Here is a 23,470-nt window from a genome sequence, read left to right as displayed (position 1 = left end):
ACATTGATAATTGAAAGTAAAACAACATATCTGTAAAACGCTGACTAGAAAACACCTGAATATCTCTATGTAAAAAAGGAGGATATTTTACCTCAAAATTTCCCCAGTAGCCACACCACATTGTAAAGAGACTTTAAGCAGCCAATCAGGATGGTAGTCCTGAGACCTGCATTTAACATATGCAGACAGTCATGTTAATTTCCGTTTATGGAAGTTTACTTTGAAATTTTACTCAAATCTCACAAGATTTCAGTGAAATCCCATGAGATCATAGTAAAGCAAAAGGCTAACTGTTGACAGAGCAATTACTATTTGAGATGAAGAAATTGAGATAAAATATCTTCCTTTTTTACATGGAGAAGTTCAGATGATATTTCATGTCAGCTTTTTACATTTATGCTGCATCACTTTCAAGTGATTTAGCATATGAGTATTATGTCCCTTTGAGTGGCATCTTGACAAAAACAAATAATCAAATGAACATCTCAGTTATATTTTACTTTAAAATGTCCTTAGCTCACCTTAGTAAGTGCTTCATTAAGCCACTCTTTTTGTGCAATAAAAAAAAAAAAAAAATAGCAAAGCAGCACCATTGGTGCAAAGTTCACAATTTGCTTTACTGTGATCTTGTGGGATTTGATAGTAAACTTCCATAAACTGGGAAAGAAAGTGACTGTGCTACACATGTCAGATGCACGCTCCCTTGCAAGTACCGGGTGCACAAGCATAGTGATGGGGTGCTTAAATGCTCTTTAAAATGGATTGTGGCTTCTAAGGAAATATTGAGTTAAAATATATTTATTTTTTACTTAGTGATGTTCATGTGAGATTTTTTACAGCTATGCTGCATCTCTTTCAAGTGATTTAGCATTTGGGCATCTTGCTCCTTTATGTTTTGTGGACTAAATTGTATATTACATAATCTTAGGGGCTAATATGCATAACTAAAAAATATGACTCAACTGAGGGAGTGGGGTGATTAGATCATCATAGCCCAGAAGCTAGATTGTGATCTACCAGAAAACATGTAAGTGCCAACAAGGAAATCACAAGATTGTAGTGTGAGTCCAAGCAGTAGTAGTGAAAATATGATCGCAAGTTTAAAAAAAAAAAAAAAGAAAGCAGATGGGTTTTTTTCATACAAGTAAATACAGTCTGGCAAAAGCATATTGAAATATTCATCATGTGCACACAATGTTTTTTCTTGAGTTTGAATTATCCTTAAAGGGATGGTCTACTTGAATTTTTATATTGTTTAAAAAGATAGATATTTCCTTTATTACCCATTCCCCAGTTTTGCATAACCAACACAGTTATATAAATATACGTTTTACCTCTGTGAATACCTTGTATCTAAGCCTTTACTTTACTGTCCCTTAAATTGGATCACACACACTTAAAAAAAATAAGGTACCTTCTAAGGTCAGGGTACTACTTGTTTAGAACCTTCACGAAATGTGTGATCCCAAAATGCAATTTAGCTTTTATGTCATAAGTAATTAGACCGATATTCGGATGATAGTTACAGTCAGTTGCAAATCTACAAGCCATCAGTCATTATGCACTATGTTTGGAAGTTTTCTTGTTTTTTTCCTCACAATTAACCCTTTCATGACTGGGTTATAAAGTCTAATTGAAATCACGCAATCGTGCAAAAGATCGCGAGATTTCAATTATGGGATTGGGTCTGGGACACTAGGAATGCCCTCCAGACCGCGATCAAATCCTGCAAGCGCAGTTGGCTTCAGGACAGCCGTTGGCTATGACGTTGTATTCCGTCATAGCAGCTTTAAAGCCCAGTGCCGTTTTGACGGAATACAACGGCATAATGGCGTGAAGAGGTTAAAAGGAACATTGTTTAGTTATATAAATGTAATTAATAAAAGTGAAATCTTGATATTTTAAAATGATTCATAGATACACCTAATGAGAACAATAATCTACACAAAAATAGTTGATAGAGATATAAAGAGTTATGTGTTATACATTAGGTAGGTAGGTAGGTAGAACTAGCTCTCTAACAGGTTTCAGGTGCATGAGCCTCAAACAGCGGTCTCCATGGCCAACTGGAAATCATTTGAAAAATGTTGTATTTATTGTTATATAGTACATAATAAAATGAACATACATATACAAATAATCACATAGAGTAGAAAACCAAATAGGACCATAGACAGTCTGATAAGTATAAACAGAGTTAAAACAGCCATTATAGTTGCAAAGTGATATGAAACCGAAATGTTTTATTTATTTCATTATTCAGATAGGAAAGATGTTTAAAAGTAGCATGCTCTATTTTGTCCTGGTATCAAATGTGCTTAATTGTCTTGGTATCCTTTGTTGAAGGAGCAATACTGCACTACTGGAAGGAAGCTGAACACTTCTGGTGAACCAATGACAGGGCAGTATATACAGTATCTCACAAAAGTGAGTACACCCCTCACATTTTTGTAAATATTTTATTATATCTTTTCATATGACAACACTGAAGAATTGACACTTTGTTACAATGTAAAGTAGTGAGTGTACAGCCTGAATAACAGTGTACATTTGCTGTCCCCTCAAAATAACTCAGCACACAGCCATTAATGTCTAAACCGTTGGCAACAAAAGTGAGTACACCCCTAAGTGGAAATGTCCAAATTGGGCCCAATTAGCCATTTTCCCTCCCCGGTGTCATGTGACTTGTTAGTGTTACAAGGTCTCAGGTGTGAATGGGGGAGCAGGTGTGCTAAATTTGATGTTAATCGCTCTCACACTCTCTAATACTTTGTTTCAAAAATTATGTTAAAAAAAAAAAAATGTAATTTAAAATCTTTGTTTAACCCATTCAGAACAAAAAGTATCCAAAATAAAAATCCAACTTATCTCCATTCTACCTAAAGAGTTAAAGGGATACAAAACCCAAATGTATTTCTTTCATGATTCAGATAGAGCATGCAATTTTAAGCAACTTTCTAATTCACTCCTATTATTTTATCTACATACGGCCACCAATCAACAAGCATAACCCAGGTACTGAACCAGAAATGGGCTGGCTCCAATGTATACATTCCTGCTTTTTCAAATAAAGATAGCAAGAGAACGAAGAAAAACATTATTATAATAGGCGTAAAATAGACAGTTGCTTAAAATTGCATGTTCTGTCTGAATCATGAAAGAAAAACTGTGGGTTTTGTGTCCCTTTAAGTTTATCATCTCCTTCCAATTGAGTATTCATTTTCTTATACCTAATAATGCAAAATGTGATGGATCTTTATTGTGATATTTTGTGAAGTGGGCTGAGAGAGTATGTTTCATAAAACTGTAATTTATGTTGTTTTATATGCTCTCTAATTTAGTTTTTTTTTTTAAATCTAGTAGTAGTGTGTCCCATATAAAATAAATTGCACAAATAAATAAATAACTTTTTTTTTGCTGTTACATGCATTACAATGCAATGATAGGGCATGTCATTTTAAACAACTTTCCAATTTACTTTTATCACCAATTTTGCTTTGTTCTCTTGGTATTCTTAGTTGAAAGCTAAACCTAGAAGGTTCATATGCTAATTTCTTAGACCTTGAAGGCCACCTCTAATCTAAATGCATTTTGATAGTTTTTCACCACTAAAGGGCATTAGTTCATGTGTTTCATATAGATATCATTGAGCTCATGCACGTGAATTTACCATGGACTCAGCTCTGATTGGCTTAAATGCAAGCCTGTCAAAAGAACTGAAATAAGGGGGCAGTCTGCGGAGGTTTGGATACAGGGTAATTACAGAGGTAAAATGTGTATAATTATACCTGTGTTGGTTATGCAAAACTGGGGAATTGGTAATTAAGGGATTATCTATCTTTTAAAACAACAAAAAGTCTGGTGTTGACTGTCCCTTTAAATAAAATGCTTCAATATTTGCTAATAATCTGTCTATTCTGGGAATAGTGATTTCAATTTTTTAATTCTTAGGTAAAAGAAAATAAATATCCCAATTGGAAGGGTGGGGGTCTGATAACCATAATCTTTTGGGTAGAAAGTAGAAAGGCAATGCCATGGATTTTTATTTTGGATACTTTTGTCACAAATGGGTTAAAATAAGGACTTTGAATTACATAATTTTGAATACAAGGGGATTATTAAACAATCTGTAATATACAAACTGATTATGTACGCTTGTATTATGTACACAATAACATTTTTATTAATTTTTAAAGTATACATATATATATATATATACACAAATAATAAGATCACAGTAGAGAATTAAAAAAAATAAAAATAAAATGAATCTCACTACTGGGAGCCTAGGCTGCGCACACTTGTAATGAATTTAAAGTGGATGGTAATGTTTTATCTTATGGTAACAATTTACAGAGATAAAAACAGTTGGTATAATATACACATTAGTAATAACAAGTATACTTATCACACTCTGCAAATTTTCTGCAAATTTTCCTGGAGAGAGGTGAGAGAGAAGGAAAACAACAATGTCCTTCTGAGATTCAATGAAATTTCAAGCTGCTGGGTGAATCCGTGCTGCTCGTTGAAGTACCACTCAAGGTTCAATTTGAGTGAAGAAAATACAGCTGCAAATATCTAGAAGAACAAGCGCACAGATACACTATTCATAGTGCAAATCAATTTAATATTAAAAAGGCAAATAGCAAATAAACAACATTCAGGAGTAAATACTACTCACAAGGGGAACCCCAATCATATGAGGTAAGTAATGTGTCGCATTCTTAAAGTGTCCCCACTTATTCCAGGCAACAGTCACAGTTATGTCTCCACTTAGGTATAGGTTAGTAAGTCCCAAAAGGTAGGAGAATCTCCTTATGGCAAACAAGTCCTCAGTGCTTAACAGAGGTAGCGGTCAATGTTAAAAAGGTAATCCAGTCTGTCTTACCGCTCCTGTTGTTTGTTAAACAAACCGAGGCTGTAGGATGAGTTTTTCTTGCAAACCAGCGTGGATCCGTAGCTCTGTAGATCAACGTAGTAGCGTCCGTTTAACAAACAACAGGAGCAGTAAGACAGACTGGATTACCTTTTTAACATTGACCGCTACCTCTGTTAAACACTGAGGACTTGTTTGCCATAAGGAGATTCTCCTACCTTTTGGGACTTACTAACCTATACCTAAGTGGAGACATAACTGCCTGGAATAAGTGGGGACACTTTAAGGATCCGACAGACATTACTTACCTCATATGATTGGGGTTCCCCTTGTGAGTAGTATTTACTCCTGAATGTTGTTTACTTGCTATTTGCCTTTTTAATATTAAATTGATTTGCACTATGAATAGTGTATCTGTGCGCTTGTTCTTCTAGATATTTGTATATATATATATATATATATATATATATATATATATATATATATATATATATATATATATATATATATATATATATATATATATATATATATATATATAAAAAGCCTGTGTCATCCTGGGAGGCCCCAGTTGGTTTGTTTGCAAGTTTGCATTGTGTGGGTGCTGGTTTAGGGCAGGGCCGGACTGGGACCAAAAAAAGGCCCGGGCATTTTTGGGCAAAAAGGCCCACTAACCCCCCCCCCCCCCCCGCCCGCTCACTATTTCTTATGCACATACATGCAGCCACACAGCATACACAACACACACGCTACACAGCATTCACATACATGCAGCCACAGAACATACAGACAGTACACATTATTTACATACATGCAGGCACACAACACACACTACACAGCATTCACATACAGTACATGCAGACACACTACACAACATACACACAGTATATATATATATATATATATATATATATATATATATATATATATATATATATATATATATATATATATAGGGGGACTGGAAAAGTTTGGTCTGGGGGGGCAAGTACAACCTAGTGGCAGAGGTATAACAACTCTGACCCCTTTCAAGTTTTACATTTAAGAAAATACAGAAGCAAAACACTAAGGAATATGTATAATAATAATATGACTGTTTAAAAATAGAATGTAGTCCTATCAGGTATTTTTTTTAATATAGACAGTAAGTTATAATGATACAAAATAAGTGTGTATATATATATATATATATATATATATATATATATATATACACACACACAGCATCTGAAGGACATCCTTTTATTATATATCACCTCTAGGACTTTACTTTATACATAGCACCACAAGGATTAACTCTCAAGTGAAACCTTTAAACACAGCACCTAGTTAACCCTTTTCATCACAGTCAACATAGCACCTACAGAACTCTCTTATATGTATAACTAGGAGACACAGCTTGAAAAGCTCATTAGTGTCTGCATATGGATCTGGGAGTGTTCAGCTGCTTCACCTCACAAAACAGAAATAATAAATAAAGGCAACACACAGTAGATAACAGGTGGTAGGGGTGTGGGGGGAAAGGGGGCATTCCCCAAGTCAATAAAGAAGCAAAATGCAATACCTACATTAAAAGCATAGTGCATATTAAAGCCTGCTATCCCCTTATATGTGAAAGTGTCAAAGTGATTCTTACCAGGCTCTACTCCAGATTTTGTGTCTATCTTCTGGATAGGCAGAGTGAAGAGGAGGAGTCAACAAGAGGGAGGAGAGAGATGTCGATTTCAAACTGAGCTGGATGGGAGATGAGAGAGATCTGAGACAGCTCTGTGTTAGGCAGGGGAAAAACACTCATGCTGGATGCAGGGACTGAGCTTCAAGAGACATCTCATGTCACTCCTGTCTGCTAGGACCCGGTAGCACTGTGCTGTCTCGCTGTAACTGACAGCTCTCTGCACTGAACAAGGGAAGAAAAGCATCAGCACATTTTTTGAGAAGCCTGGCCCTGAACTGATGCTACAAACACTGGTAAAGCTGCAGTGTTGCTAGTAGCCATCTGCTCAGCACAGCATGTCAGTATTACAGCAGGGCAGGCAGGAGGACTGACATCATATGGACACTAACACGCTCAGTTCCTGCATGCAGCGCTAGTTCTGTCCCTCCTTTCTCATAGAGCCTGCGCGCCGCGGTACTTGTAGACTGACACTGTAGGCTTTGTAAGTATAAATGATCATCACTAACTAAACAATCTGTTTAGTTAGTAATGATCATTTATACTAACTCTGTACAAAAATGATCAGATTCAGCTTAATTCATCAGACTCTGCAGCGGCTCCCACCTCCCCCGAATTGATGCTCATCCAACCTGTTACCACACTCTCTGGTGGTGTCTCTGTCTGACTGTCACTCACAGCAGCCCCCCAAAATGTCAGGCAGCCTCTGCGAACGCCTGTAGTCACCTGCTGCAGCTGCTGTGTAGGCTTGCTAGCCTAATTTAACAAACATAGATAAGATCAATGATCATTGCCAGGCTTGCCAGACCAGCAAATTATTGTCTAACAAAAACGCAACCTACCTCACCTGTTGTTCTATCGCAGTGTTCAGTGCTGTGACTGCTGTGAGTGGTGCGTGTCTCTCTGCTGCAGCTGCCGCCTGCCTGACCTGAGCCTCACCTCAGCCTGTGGTTCTTTTCCCACCCGGCACCAAAAGGAAATTGCGTGCGCTGGCGCATGAATGACATGCTTGACTCTTGAGTCCTCCCCAAAATGGCCGCAGAGAAATAACAATGGGTCGGCCTCCTAATAAAAGCAGTCCTCTGGCTGGCTCTGCTCTCTCAGATTGATGCCTGAATGATTATGTTTATGCAACATATAATACCGGACGGTATTACATGTTGCATAAACATAATCATTATATTATTCACAACAAATAATTTGGGCACTCGGTATGTGGGGGGCCTAAGATGACCGGCAGCCCACCGGGCAAATGCCCGGTATGCCCTATAGCCAGTTTAGGGTCCCAGGAAGGGGGAGACCTTGTCGTGGCCCTAGGCTTGATCCTTTGGCGCCAAATGTAACTGACTTCCCCCAGTTTTGCTTTTAAACATTACTGTGAATCTGCTGGCGAGTGCCAGGTTTTCTGTGTGTTGTGTTGATAATGTTTGTAATGCTTCCCTGCGGGCCTGTCACCCATTCTGCTCAGGGGTTAACTGCCTAGGTTGCTGGGAACTTTGCAGCTGTCTGACAGTGTTCATGGCTGTGGAGTTTGCTGTGGCTTAGGATGTGTACCCAGTCCAGTCTGTGAGTGCGGTCCATTCCTGTGTGTGTGTGTATATGTATATATATATATATATATATATATATATATATATATATACACACACACACACATACACATACATATATATTATATATATATATATATATATATATATATATATATATATATATTCAATTTGCAGGTGCACTCCATAAGACATAATACAGCTGCCGTGGAGCTGCATAATAAATAGATGCCATGTCCAGTTTAACTCCAGATATAGAATAAACAAATGCTGCACTCACCGGTCTTAGAAGAAAAAAGTCCTTTTATTCAAAAGATTAACAATGCATCCAAAAAGCACAGATACCCCCCAAACGTTTCGGTACCCTCCTGGTACCTTTCTCAATGGGTGTGTTGCAATTCTTCAGCAAATGATCCTAACTTACTAACACCCCTATCACCCTATTTAAACCCCTAGCGTGCGCTTGACTTCCAGTATGACCAACCAATGCGGAGCGGTTGCGTCACTACTGCCGAACCTGAAATGAGAAACAACAACGTGGCTAATTATCATAACCACGCCTTCTTCGACTGGCAAACTACCTCGTCATCATCGGCTAAATCTAGTGCGCACGCAACACCGCAATCAGCTGGCAACCACGGAAGCTAGTTAAAGAGGCAGATGTCCCGCTCTCTCTTTTATGAAAACACAAACTTCTTTATTTGAACCGTGACGTTTCTGGGTAGTTAACCCCTTCCTAAGACAGTTCAAATAAAGAAGTTTGTATTTTCATAACGGAGAGTGTGGTACCTGTTTATTTAATTGTCTATTCTTTATATCCAGAGCACCCCGGAAGTTGAAAGTTTGATGTGTGTGCAGATCCCCTGCTTAAAAGGTTGTGTGTATATATATATATATATATATATATATATATATATATATATATATATATATATATATATATATATATATACACACACATACATACATATACACACACTACACACACACGCATATATATTTATACATATACATACATACATACAAAATATTGCCGCACATCCACTTCTATATTATCAAACATTTTAAATATTGCAAAAATTCACCTAAGCTCATATTTTAAACTTGGGATCTTAGTCACACAATATGGCCGTATAAATCATTTTGTAAGGTGTGCAGAAACATTTGTATTTAAAGGAAGACGGTTTCTAGCACCCCACCCAGTTGCTCAGGTGCTCTCATTATAGGACATTGGAAGTGTGTATAAAGCAAGAGGCTCATTCTTATATGCATAGTTAAAGCCGGAATGTTACAGCTCAGAAAGGCATCACATTGCAGTGTTAGGACCAGCCAAGGAAGACTTCGGCCCGCTTGGATGAAGACTTCTGCCGGCTTCGCCGAGGACTTCTGCCGCTTGGATGAGGATGGATGTCCGGTCTTCGAAAACTAAGTGGATCTTCTGGGGTTAGTGTTAGGTTTTTTTAAGGGTTTATTGGGTGGGTTTTAATTTTACGTTAGGGACTTTGGGCTGAAAAAGAGCTAAATGCCCTTTTCAGGGCAATGGGGAGCTTAGGTTTTTTTAGATAGGTTTTTATTTGGGGGGTTTGGTTGGGTGGGTGGTGGGTTTTACTGTTGTGGGGGTGTTTGTATTTTATTTTACAGGTAAAAGAGCTGATTTATTTGGGGCAATGCCCCGCAAAAGGCCCTTTTAAGGGCCATTGGTAGTTTATTGTAGGCTAGGGTTTTTTTTTATTTTGGGGGTGCTTTTTTATTTTGATAGGGCTATTAGATTAGGTGTAATTAGTTTAAATATTTGATAAAAAAAAAATATTTTGTGTAACAGTTATTTTTTTGTAACTTAGTAATTCTTTATAGTAGATTTAAATAACTTGAGTAGGGTTAGGTTTTTAAATATGTAATATAGTTAATTTAATTGTTAGTTTAATGTAATTTTAAGATAATAGCTAGGGTAGGTTAATTAATAGTTTAATATAGTTTAATGTAATTGTAGGATAATAGTTAGGGTAGATTAATTAGTAGTTTAATATAGTTTAATTTAATTCTACAGGCAAGTTTAAATTTATTATAAGATAGGGATGAGTTAATATTTATTGTAAAGTTAGCGGGTTGTTAGATTTATTGATTAATATCTTAATTTAGTTTATGGCCATGTGGGGGGTTGGCGGTTTAGGGGTTAATAGGTTTAGTAAGTTGTATTGATGTGTGAGACCAGGGGTTTAGAGGTTAATACATTTATTTAGTTGCGGTGGGCTCCGTGAGCGGCAGGATAGGTGTTAATATATTTATTTAGTTGCGGTGGGCTCCGGGAGCGGCGGAATAGGGGTTAATAACATTATGTATGGTGCAACTGCAGGTGCAATGATAAATATCGACAGCGTATGCTGTCGGCATTTATCGATGTGCAGCGGACATGACCTGCAATATCGGATCATGTCCGCTCACACCATATTAAATAGGCCCCAGAGTGTGAGCCTAATTTGTTAAAGTTACACAGAAACTGTGAAGGCATAATCAGAGTTTTAAAAAATCACAGTCCTATATATTGTGCTGTATACAAAATAGAGAGTTCAAAGATTAAATGTAATAACATTTAATCTGAAGCAGAACTGTCATGTCATGCAGTGTTATATTGCAATGGGCTTGTCTCTTCTTCACATACAGAAATGCAGAGAACGCCCCTTGAAGAAGCAAAATCTACCGTTTGAATATTTCACTAGGGATCTCGTAGTGCTGGAGGATAATTTTAGAATATCTCAACTTAGCAGAGAGGGTTTGAATATCAGGGCCTATGTGAGTAGCCATTTGGCTATCCATTCATTGCATACATATTGTATATAGTGTTACACAATTGTGGGTTTTTCTTTCTTTGAGGCATGAAGAAACTATTATATTATACCAAAGGTGTTGGAAATTTCACAAGATTATTACATTGGATTGTTATCATTTGGATTACATTTATTTATTTTTTGTCACTTTATTTTTATATAGTATATTTTAGCAATTAAGCATTGCATTGCAAAGTATCTTCATAAAAATAAATCGTTTACAAGCATTAATAATTTCAAACTGTAATTTTCTTAGCATAATCATAATTAAAATTGCACTTTGTACGTTGATTATGCTGCAAATGAAACAGTATGCAATTCACCAGATTTAAAAAAATGTATGTGCCATGAAGTGTTTTGTTATTGACGTATGGCCACTCAGAAGGTTCAGAATGTACTGAGGGAGAAAGACCTTCACTGTGCCCTGTAGAACAACGAATAGACTATTTGTTTTCCACCAGTTTAATTTAACATAAGTGCGTAAGCATCCGACAAAATCCAGTCTGTAAAATGTCTTATCATTTTTTATGATTATTATAATTTCCATTTATTTGCATAGTACTACAAAATATATTGCCCTCTTATCTGTACGGGAAGAAGGTAAGATTCAAAAGCAAATCTCAAACAACGTTGTTTTTATACAAAACACACATGTAACTCTGAAACTCGTTCTACAGAAGTAATGACAAAACAGAAGACAGACAGTAGTATAAGAAACCATAAAGAAACTGAATGAAAAGGTTCAAAAAGGGGGCTTCAGCCAGGCATCAAGCACCGAAAAGGAAGCTCCAACTAGGTGGATATCTGAAGACTAGATATGAGCCAAAGCCTGAAAATATTGTATTGCCTGAGCTACTTTTGGGGATTCCTACCTCTCTATATCATAAAAAAACAAAAAGGTAAAAGTATTGATAATTGGTACTGGCATATCTAGTTGCTGCAACCTTGACTATTGCAACCATTCTTTGACCTGAGATGTTAAACTGGCCCTTGATGCAGAACTTCTGGAAACCCCAGAATCAGCCAGAGGGGTTTTGCTGCAGTTGTTTGAGTGCTATGGCCTGCTGGACCAAACTGGAATAACTACAATAAAATGTGCTTGTTCCCTCCTGACTTCAAAACTCGGGTATCAAAGAAATTGCCCACTGAGCCTGAAACTAGCATGCATTGCCGCATTCCAGTATCTAGGCTTCATCAAAGTATACAATCACTGTGCTGTGAATAGCGGTCACAGTGGTTGCATACACAGTAACAGTCATACTTGCATCCATATCTTACATAATGGGGGCACCCCCTGACAGCCAAGTGATCACTGAGACATACTTTCCCAAGGATCGCTTACCTGGGGGTAAATCCATAGTGCTATTTCTGAGATGCCTCACCAGTGATCCATGTAGAAATAACTCCCTGGAAGCGGTCACTAAGAAGTTAGACACCATTTTTTTAACTTTTGCACGTGTAACCTCCTAAATGCATGTGCACACATGTAATGTGGAAGCACCCACTGAAATCTCAATAGCAATCAGGACGCATCAGTACAGCTACTACCTACACCTCTGGCTCACAAGTACAAAGGGAAGAGAAGAAGCCTGTAATGGACAAAAATAAGAATGTAGTTGTAAACTAAGGGGAGCAGATATTAAAGGGACATGAAACCCAAATTTTTTCTTTCATGATGATTCAGATAGAGAATACAATTTTAAACAACTTTCCAATTTACTTTTATTATTTAATTTGCTTCCTTCTCTTGTTATTATTTGCTAAAATGTTTATCTAGACAAGCTCAGGAGCAGCAGAGAACCTATGTTCTAGCTGCTGATTGGTTGCTGCATATATATATTGATTGTGATTGGCTCACCCATGTGTTCAGTTAGCAACCAGTAGTGCACTGCTGCTCCTTAAACACATGATACAAAGAGAATGAAACAAATTAGAAAATAGAAGTAAATAAGAAAGTTGTTTAAAACTGTATTCTCTATCTGAATCATGAAAGAACATTTTTGGGTTTAATGTACCTTTAAGGCTGTAAAAGGGAAAGAAACAAAAAATACAACCCTGCAATAACAATGTGTGTTTGGAGTACATGCTTACTAAAAATAAAAGGCAAACACACATATTTATGATTAAGGCCTACCTTAGCATAGCTTGCTCCAGGATGTAACCCATCAGACACTGCTTTGAACCATTCTTCTTCCTTAGGGGTGTCATTAAAGAAGAAGGCTTCTTTGCTTAGGTCAAGCTCTTGAAACCTATAACAAAATGAAGAGTTTTTATTTTGCCAATACATCATTTACAGATGTCAGTACTTACACTTTTTCAGATTGTAAAGGTGTATGTGATTGAAGAATGCACACCTAAGGCTAGATTACAAGTGGAGAGCAATAAATAGCGCAGAATGTGTTATACCGTGAGCAAAGAATAACGCTAAATCTGGTATGACAAGTGGATGAGTAAATATTTTAATGCGGCTGAAACTTTTTAGTGCGCTCTATACTTTTAATGGATAGCACAGGGAGCATTATTAGCTTGCTCACTACTCTCATATAACAAGTGGCGAGTTAGGTTTTGCCTTTGATCGCAATCCAAAATACTGCTGAAAAAAGAGGCACTTTTTAAGCAAACCGTTAAAATTCATAGTATAGCACAGAAACTACATGAACAACTCCAGTATGTAACCATCGGCTTAGCACTTGCATGATCTCAAGCACTGCCATAAAAGTCTATAAAGTGACGGATTTATTGCACCTACGCTATGCAATTTACAGATGTTAGTGCACCCTAGACTATAAACTCATATATACTCATTCCAACACAACAAAGGACATGATTAGCCAATAAACATCTTAAAACTACTGGGGGGGGGGGGGGGGGTATACATATATCTATATGTAGAGAGAATAAATCATTGTGTAGCCCATTAATCATTGTGTAGCCTATTAACAAATCTAGAAAGCTTGTTTTTCCCACTGAAGACCTCTGGATACACTGTTTCCAATGTAGCAAAGGATTCTGGGTGAGACGTGCAAATGAGGCTCTTAAAGGGACATGAAACCCAATTTTTTTCTTTCATGATTTAGAAAGAGCATGCAATTTTAAATAACTTCCTAATTTACTTCTATTCTCTAATTTACTTTATTCTCTTGATATTCTTTGCTGAAAAGCATAGCTAGATAGGCTTAGTAGCTGCTGATTGGTGGCTGCACAAAGATGCCTCCTGTGATTGGCTCAACCATGTGCATTGCTATTTTTTCAACAAAGGATATCTAAAAAAATAAGCAAATTAGATAATAGAAGTAAATTGGAATGTTGTTTAAAATTGTATTCTCTATCTGAATCATGAAAGAAAAATTTTGGGTTTAGTGTCCCTTTAAGCTTAGCCATGGTTAGTATATATATATATATATATATATATATATATATATATATATATATATATATATATATATATATATATATATATATATATATACATACATATATACAGGGAGTGCAGAATTATTAGGCAAATGAGTATTTTGACCACATCATCCTCTTTATGCATGTTGTCTTACTCCAAGCTGTATAGGCTCGAAAGCCTACTACCAATTAAGCATATTAGGTGATGTGCATCTCTGTAATGAGAAGGGGTGTGGTCTAATGACATCAACACCCTATATCAGGTGTGCATAATTATTAGGCAACTTCCTTTCCTTTGGCAAAATGGGTCAAAAGTAGGACTTGACAGGCTCAGAAAAGTAAAAAATAGTGAGATATCTTGCAGAGGGATGCAGCACTCTTAAAATTGCAAAGCTTCTGAAGCGTGATCATCGAACAATCAAGCGTTTCATTCAAAATAGTCAACAGGGTCGCAAGAAGCGTGTGGAAAAACCAAGGTGCAAAATAACTGCCCATGAACTGAGAAAAGTCAAGCGTGCAGCTGCCAAGATGCCACCAGTTTGGCCATATTTCAGAGCTGCAACATCACTGGAGTGCCCAAAAGCACAAGGTGTGCAATACTCAGAGACATGGCCAAGGTAAGAAAGGCTGAAAGACGACCACCACTGAACAAGACACACAAGCTGAAACGTCAAGACTGGGCCAAGAAATATCTCAAGACTGATTTTTCTAAGGTTTTATGGAGTGATGAAATGAGAGTGAGTCTTGATGGGCCAGATGGATGGGCCCGTGGCTGGATTGGTAAAGGGCAGAGAGCTCCAGTCCGACTCAGACGCCAGCAAGGTGGAGGTGGAGTACTGGTTTGGGCTGGTATCATCAAAGATGAGCTTGTGGGGCCTTTTCGGGTTGAGGATGGAGTCAAGCTCAACTCCCAGTCCTACTGCCAGTTTCTGGAAGACACCTTCTTCAAGCAGTGGTACAGGAAGAAGTCGGCATCCTTCAAGAAAAACAGAATTTATGTTTACCTGATAAATTTCTTTCTCCAACGGTGTGTCCGGTCCACGGCGTCATCCTTACTTGTGGGATATTCTCTTCCCCAACAGGAAATGGCAAAGAGCCCAGCAAAGCTGGTCACATGATCCCTCCTAGGCTCCGCCTACCCCAGTCATTCGACCGACGTTAAGGAGGAATAATAGCATAGGAGAAACCATATGGTACCGTGGTGACTGTAGTTAAAGAAAATAAATTATCAGACCTGATTAAAAAACCAGGGCGGGCCGTGGACCGGACACACCGTTGGAGAAAGAAATTTATCAGGTAAACATAAATTCTGTTTTCTCCAACATAGGTGTGTCCGGTCCACGGCGTCATCCTTACTTGTGGGAACCAATACCAAAGCTTTAGGACACGGATGAAGGGAGGGAGCAAATCAGGTCACCTAAATGGAAGGCACCACGGCTTGCAAAACCTTTCTCCCAAAAATAGCCTCAGAAGAAGCAAAAGTATCAAACTTGTAAAATTTGGTAAAAGTGTGCAGTGAAGACCAAGTCGCTGCCCTACATATCTGATCAACAGAAGCCTCGTTCTTGAAGGCCCATGTGGAAGCCACAGCCCTAGTGGAATGAGCCGTGATTCTTTCGGGAGGCTGCCGTCCGGCAGTCTCGTAAGCCAATCTGATGATGCTTTTAATCCAAAAAGAGAGAGAGGTAGAAGTTGCTTTTTGACCTCTCCTTTTACCTGAATAAACAACAAACAGGGAAGATGTTTGTCTAAAATCCTTTGTAGCATCTAAATAGAATTTTAGAGCGCGAACAACATCCAAATTGTGCAACAAGCGTTCCTTCTTTGAAACTGGTTTCGGACACAGAGAAGGTACGAGAATCTCCTGGTTAATGTTTTTGTTAGAAACAACTTTTGGAAGAAAACCAGGTTTAGTACGTAAAACCACCTTATCTGCATGGAACACCAGATAAGGAGGAGAACACTGCAGAGCAGATAATTCTGAAACTCTTCTAGCAGAAGAAATTGCAACTAAAAACAAAACTTTCCAAGATAATAACTTAATATCAACGGAATGTAAGGGTTCAAACGGAACCCCCTGAAGAACTGAAAGAACTAGATTGAGACTCCAAGGAGGAGTCAAAGGTTTGTAAACAGGCTTGATTCTAACCAGAGCCTGAACAAAGGCTTGAACATCTGGCACAGCTGCCAGTTTTTTGTGAAGTAACACCGACAAGGCAGAAATCTGTCCCTTCAGGGAACTTGCCGATAATCCTTTTTCCAATCCTTCTTGAAGGAAGGATAGAATCCTAGGAATCTTAACCTTGTCCCAAGGGAATCCTTTAGATTCACACCAACAGATATATTTTTTCCAAATTTTGTGGTAAATCTTTCTAGTTACAGGCTTTCTGGCCTGAACAAGAGTATCGATAACAGAATCTGAGAAACCTCGCTTCGATAAAATCAAGCGTTCAATCTCCAAGCAGTCAGCTGGAGTGAAACCAGATTCGGATGTTCGAACGGACCCTGAACAAGAAGGTCTCGTCTCAAAGGTAGCTTCCAAGGTGGAGCCGATGACATATTCACCAGATCTGCATACCAAGTCCTGCGTGGCCACGCAGGAGCTATCAAGATCACCGACGCCCTCTCCTGATTGATCCTGGCTACCAGCCTGGGGATGAGAGGAAACGGCGGGAACACATAAGCTAGTTTGAAGGTCCAAGGTGCTACTAGTGCATCCACTAGAGCCGCCTTGGGATCCCTGGATCTGGACCCGTAGCAAGGAACTTTGAAGTTCTGACGAGAGGCCATCAGATCCATGTCTGGAATGCCCCAAAGTTGAGTGACTTGGGCAAAGATTTCCGGATGGAGTTCCCACTCCCCCGGATGCAATGTCTGACGACTCAGAAAATCCGCTTCCCAATTTTCCACTCCCGGGATGTGGATAGCAGACAGGTGGCAGGAGTGAGACTCCGCCCATAGAATAATCTTGGTCACTTCTTCCATCGCTAGGGAACTCCTTGTTCCCCCCTGATGGTTGATGTACGCAACAGTCGTCATGTTGTCTGATTGAAACCGTATGAACTTGGTCCTCGCTAGCTGAGGCCAAGCCTTGAGAGCATTGAATATCGCTCTCAGTTCCAGAATATTTATCGGTAGACGAGATTCTTCCCGAGACCAAAGACCCTGAGCTTTCAGGGATCCCCAGACCGCGCCCCAGCCCATCAGACTGGCGTCGGTCGTGACAATGACCCACTCTGGTCTGTGGAATGTCATCCCTCGTGACAGGTTGTCCAGGGACAGCCACCAACGGAGTGAGTCTCTGGTCCTCTGATTTACTTGTATCTTTGGAGACAAGTCTGTATAGTCCCCATTCCACTGACTGAGCATGCACAGTTGTAATGGTCTTAGATGAATGCGCGCAAAAGGAACTATGTCCATTGTCGCTACCATCAACCCGATCACTTCCATGCACTGAGCTACGGAAGGAAGAGGAACGGAATGAAGTATTCGACAAGAGTCCAGAAGCTTTGTCTTTCTGGCCTCTGTTAGAAAAATCCTCATTTCTGAGGAGTCTATAATTGTTCCCAAGAAGGGAACCCTTGTTGACGGGGATAGAGAACTCTTTTCCACGTTCACTTTCCAGCCGTGCGATCTGAGAAAGGCCAGGACGATGTCCGTGTGAGCCTTTGCTCGAGGGAGGGACGACGCTTGAATCAGAATGTCGTCCAGGTAAGGTACAACTGCAATGCCCCTTGGTCTTAGCACAGCTAGAAGGGACCCTAGTACCTTTGTGAAAATCCTTGGAGCAGTGGCTAATCCGAAAGGAAGCGCCACGAACTGGTAATGTTTGTCCAGGAATGCAAACCTTAGGAACCGATGATGTTCCTTGTGGATAGGAATATGTAGATACGCATCCTTTAAATCCACCGTGGTCATGAATTGACCTTCCTGGATGGAAGGAAGGATAGTTCGAATGGTTTCCATCTTGAAAGATGGGACCTTGAGAAATTTGTTTAAGATCTTGAGATCTAGGATTGGTCTGAACGTTCCCTCTTTTTTGGGAACTATGAACAGATTGGAGTAGAACCCCATCCCTTGTTCTCTCAATGGAACAGGATGAATCACTCCCATTTTTAACAGGTCTTCTACACAATGTAAGAACGCCTGTCTTTTTATGTGGTCTGAAGACAACTGAGACCTGTGGAACCTTCCCCTTGGGGGAAGTCCCTTGAATTCCAGAAGATAACCCTGGGAGACTATTTCTAGCGCCCAAGGATCCAGAACATCTCTTGCCCAAACCTGAGCGAAGAGAGAGAGTCTGCCCCCCACCAGATCCGGTCCCGGATCGGGGGCCGATATTTCATGCTGTCTTGGTAGCAGTGGCAGGTTTCTTTGCCTGCTTTCCCTTGTTCCAGCCTTGCATTGGTCTCCAAGCTGGCTTGGCCTGAGAAGTATTACCCTCTTGCTTAGAGGACGTAGCACCTTGGGCTGGTCCGTTTTTACGAAAGGGACGAAAATTAGGTCTATTTTTTGCCTTGAAAGGCCGATCCTGAGGAAGGGCATGGCCCTTACCCCCAGTGATATCAGAGATAATCTCTTTCAAGTCAGGACCAAACAGCGTTTTCCCCTTGAAAGGAATGTTTAGTAGCTTGTTCTTGGAAGACGCATCAGCCGACCAAGATTTCAACCAAAGCGCTCTGCGCGCCACAATAGCAAACCCAGAATTCTTAGCCGCTAACTTAGCCAATTGCAAAGAGGCGTCTAGAGTGAAAGAATTAGCCAATTTGAGAGCATTGACTCTGTCCATAATCTCCTCATAAGGAGGAGAGTCACTATCGAGCACCTTAATCAGTTCATCAAACCAGAAATATGCGGCTGTAGTGACAGGGACAATGCATGAAATGGGTTGTAGAAGGTAACCCTGCTGAACAAACATCTTTTTAAGCAAACCTTCTAATTTTTTATCCATAGGATCTTTGAAAGCACAACTATCCTCTATGGGAATAGTGGTGCGTTTGTTTAAAGTAGAAACCGCTCCCTCGACCTTGGGGACTGACTGCCATAAGTCCTTTCTGGGGTCGACCATAGGAAACAATTTTTTAAATATGGGGGGAGGGACGAAAGGAATACCGGGCCTTTCCCATTCTTTATTAACAATGTCCGCCACCCGCTTGGGTATAGGAAAAGCTTCTGGGAGCCCCGGCACCTCTAGGAACTTGTCCATTTTACATAGTTTCTCTGGGATGACCAAATTTTCACAATCATCCAGAGTGGATAATACCTCCTTAAGCAAAATGCGGAGATGTTCCAATTTAAATTTAAAAGTAATCACATCAGATTCAGCCTGCTGAGAAATGTTCCCTAAATCAGTAATTTCTCCCTCAGACAAAACCTCCCTGGCTCCCTCAGATTGGGTTAGGGGCCCTTCAGAGATATTAATATCAGCGTCGTCATGCTCTTCAGTAACTAAAACAGAGCATCCACGCTTACGCTGACAAGGGTTCATTTTGGCTAAAATGTTTTTGACAGAATTATCCATTACAGCCGTTAATTGTTGCATAGTAAGGAGTATTGGCGCGCTAGATGTACTAGGGGCCTCCTGAGTGGGCAAGACTCGTGTAGACGAAGGAGGGAATGATGCAGTACCATGCTTACTCCCCTCACTTGAGGAATCATCTTGGGCATCATTGTCATTATCACATAAATCACATTTATTTAAATGAATAGGAATTCTGGCTTCCCCACATTCAGAACACAGTCTATCTGGTAGTTCAGACATGTTAAACAGGCATAAACTTGATAAGAAAGTACAAAAAACGTTTTGAAATAAAACCGTTACTGTCACTTTAAATTTTAAACTGAACACACTTTATTACTGCAATTGCGAAAAAACATGAAGGAATTGTTCAAAATTCACCAAACTTTCACCACAGTGTCTTAAAGCCTTGAAAATATTGCACACCAATTTTGGAAGCTTTAACCCTTAAAATAACGGAACCGGAGCCGTTTTAAGCTTTAACCCCTTTACAGTCCCTGGTATCTGCTTTGCTGAGACCCAACCAAACCCAAGGGGAATACGATACCAAATGATGCCTTCAGAAGTCTTTTATCAGTATCAGAGCTCCTCTCACATGCGACTGCATGCCATGCCTCTCAAAAACAAGTGCGCAACACCGGCGCGAAAATGAGACTCTGCCTATGCTTTGGGAAAGCCCCTAAAGAATAAGGTGTCTAAAACAGTGCCTGCCGATATAATTATATCAAAATACCCAGAACAAATGATTCCTCAAGGCTAAATAAGTGTTAATATCAATCGATTTAGCCCAAAAAATGTCTACAGTCTAAATAAGCCCTTGTGAAGCCCTTATTTACAATCGTAATAAACATGGCTTACCGGATCCCATAGGGAAAATGACAGCTTCCAGCATTACATCGTCTTGTTAGAATGTGTCATACCTCAAGCAGCAAAGGACTGCAAACTGTTCCCCCAACTGAAGTTAATGCTCTCAACAGTCCTGTGTGGAACAGCCATGGATTTTAGTTACGGTTGCTAAAATCATTTTCCTCATACAAACAGAATTCTTCATCTCTTTTCTGTTTCTGAGTAAATAGTACGTACCAGCACTATTTGAAAATAACAAACTCTTGATTGAATAATGAAAAACTACAGTTAAACACTAAAAAACTCTAAGCCATCTCCGTGGAGATGTTGCCTGTACAACGGCAAAGAGAATGACTGGGGTAGGCGGAGCCTAGGAGGGATCATGTGACCAGCTTTGCTGGGCTCTTTGCCATTTCCTGTTGGGGAAGAGAATATCCCACAAGTAAGGATGACGCCGTGGACCGGACACACCTATGTTGGAGAAAACATGATTTTCATGCAGGACAATGCTCCATCACACGCGTCCAAGTACTCCACAGCGTGGCTGGAAAGAAAGGGTATAAAAGAAGAAAATCTAATGACATGGCCTCCTTGTTCACCTGATCTGAACCCCATTGAGAACCTGTGGTCCATCATCAAATGTGAGATTTACAAGGAGGGAAAACAGTACACCTCTCTGAACAGTGTCTGGGAGGCTGTGGTTGCTGCTGCACGCAATGTTGATAGTGAACAGATCAAAACACTGACAGAATCCATGCATGGCAGGCTTTTGAGTGTCCTTGCAAAGAAAGGTGGCTATATTGGTCACTGATTTGTTATTGTTTTGTTTTTGAATGTCAGAAATGTATATTTGTGAATGTTGAGATGTTATATTGGTTTCACTGGTAAAAATAAATAATTGAAATGGGTATATATTTGTTTTTTGTTAAGTTGCCTAATAATTATGCACAGTAATAGTCACCTGCACACACAGATATCCCCCTAAAATAGCTAAAACTAAAAACAAACTAAAAACTACTTCCAAAAATATTCAGCTTTGATATTAATGAGTTTTTTGGGTTCATTGAGAACATGGTTGTTGTTCAATAATAAAATTAATCCTCAAAAATACAACTTGCCTAATAATTCTGCACTCACTGTATATACACACACACACACACATATATATATATATATATATATATACATACATACATACATATATTGTATACGTATAAACACACGCTATAAGTTTAAGCATACTTGAGTCCCAGTTGCTTATGGGCTGAGATTGTAAAACCAGCTTGTGTTAATTTATTACAGAAATATTACAATACATTTAAATATACAGACATTGAGAGAAAATAAAAAAAAATTATATATATATATATATCTGCACGCAAAATCACTCATAATTATAAACGCACTATACATAGTGGTATAAAAGTAAATATTTTTTCAAATCAATTTAAATTTTTTTTTTTTTTTTACAGTAAATAGTACATCTGCTTAAAGGGACATTCCAGTCAAAATTTAAATGCACATAGATGAATTACATCTTTGAATAGAATTTTTTTTGCAATAAACATGTATTATTAAAAATGCTTCTTATAAACGTTATTACTGATTTAGTGTTAACATTATTCTCTGCACGTGCATGTGAAGCATAGCTTAATATTCTCAGTGCGCCAGTATTTTCAATACTGCAGCTGCTCAGAGCGCCAGTGGAGCTTGTATCATGTCTGTAATTAACAAGCACCTTAAGCTGTCTGAGCAAGTGCTGTGTTTAAAATGCAGGTGCACCGTGCATACTTAAATACACGTTTGAAACAGCTATAGGTTTTATTAGAAGCATTTTTGCTAATGCATGAATATTACAAAAAATGCTTCTATTCAAAACTGAAATACATCCATGTGTATTTCAGTTTTGGCTGGAATGTACCTCCAGCAGCATTGTATGGGCATGAGGTAGGTTGTGTTTAAAATTGATTTTTTTGAAGTAAAAAATGTGAGGGATATTCCTACCCAGAATCCCTTGCTCCTACTCTCTTAGCTTAGAAAAAAATCTAAATGTATTTAGATGTGCAGATGTGCTACAGAACAACCTATTTTCTATCACTTCAGGGGGTTTTTAAAAGTAAAACAAGGCAAGCAGGCTTTAGCAGAGTGCAAGCAATGTGGCAATACTGGGCAGCAGATCACCAGTGACAAAATCATACTTTTGCAATCTTTATGTTCCAACTGACTTTCTGAAAACCATGAAGTTCAAATGATATTACAGGTCAGTTTGCATGCATATATTTTATATATATATATATATATATATATATATATATATATATATATATATATATATATATATATATATATATATATATATATATATACATATATATATATATACATATATATTTATTTATTTTTGGGGGGGGGGGGCGGGGAAACAGTTGGATAAGGGGGTTTCTTAAATATATGATAGATGAATATATAAACAAAAGCTTTCAATAACAATCAAGCCTCTTCTTAAATATTTTACACGTAAACCCTATAATTAACTTTCAAGGTTCAGATAGATGAGTATATTTATTTCAATTTCTTTGTATCTTTTGTTGAAAAGCATACCTATGTAGACTCAAGAAAAACAATGCACTATTGGAAGCTAGCTGGTGATTGGTGCAATGCTGTTCTGCAGCCGATTTTAATAATGTGTTTAACCATTTTGCAAGGGATGAAACACGTAGTTATATGCAAGCAATAGTGCAATATAATGTTGTATAAATGTGTGTTCCCAAATATCTGTACTAATGT

The 23,470-nt window shown here is 38.6% G+C and overlaps 1 protein-coding gene across 4 annotated transcripts in view; it reads right to left on the bottom strand.

Annotated features, from left to right (window-relative positions):
* The window catches only part of INPP5B (inositol polyphosphate-5-phosphatase B), a 406,727-nt gene that overhangs the window by 179,756 nt on the left and 203,501 nt on the right, over positions 1 to 23,470 (bottom strand). For all 4 annotated transcript variants that reach the window (XM_053707160.1, XM_053707161.1, XM_053707162.1 and 1 more), the window contains one exon: positions 13,058 to 13,172. In XM_053707160.1, the coding sequence (XP_053563135.1) occupies positions 13,058 to 13,172 (115 nt within the window). The remainder of the gene's footprint in view (positions 1 to 13,057; positions 13,173 to 23,470) is intronic.

Source organism: Bombina bombina, chromosome 3 (assembly GCF_027579735.1).
Source record: "Bombina bombina isolate aBomBom1 chromosome 3, aBomBom1.pri, whole genome shotgun sequence".
NCBI lineage: Eukaryota > Metazoa > Chordata > Amphibia > Anura > Bombinatoridae > Bombina > Bombina bombina.
Note: the sequence above shows the minus strand (reverse complement) of the source record. Positions and strands in the feature narration are given on the sequence as shown.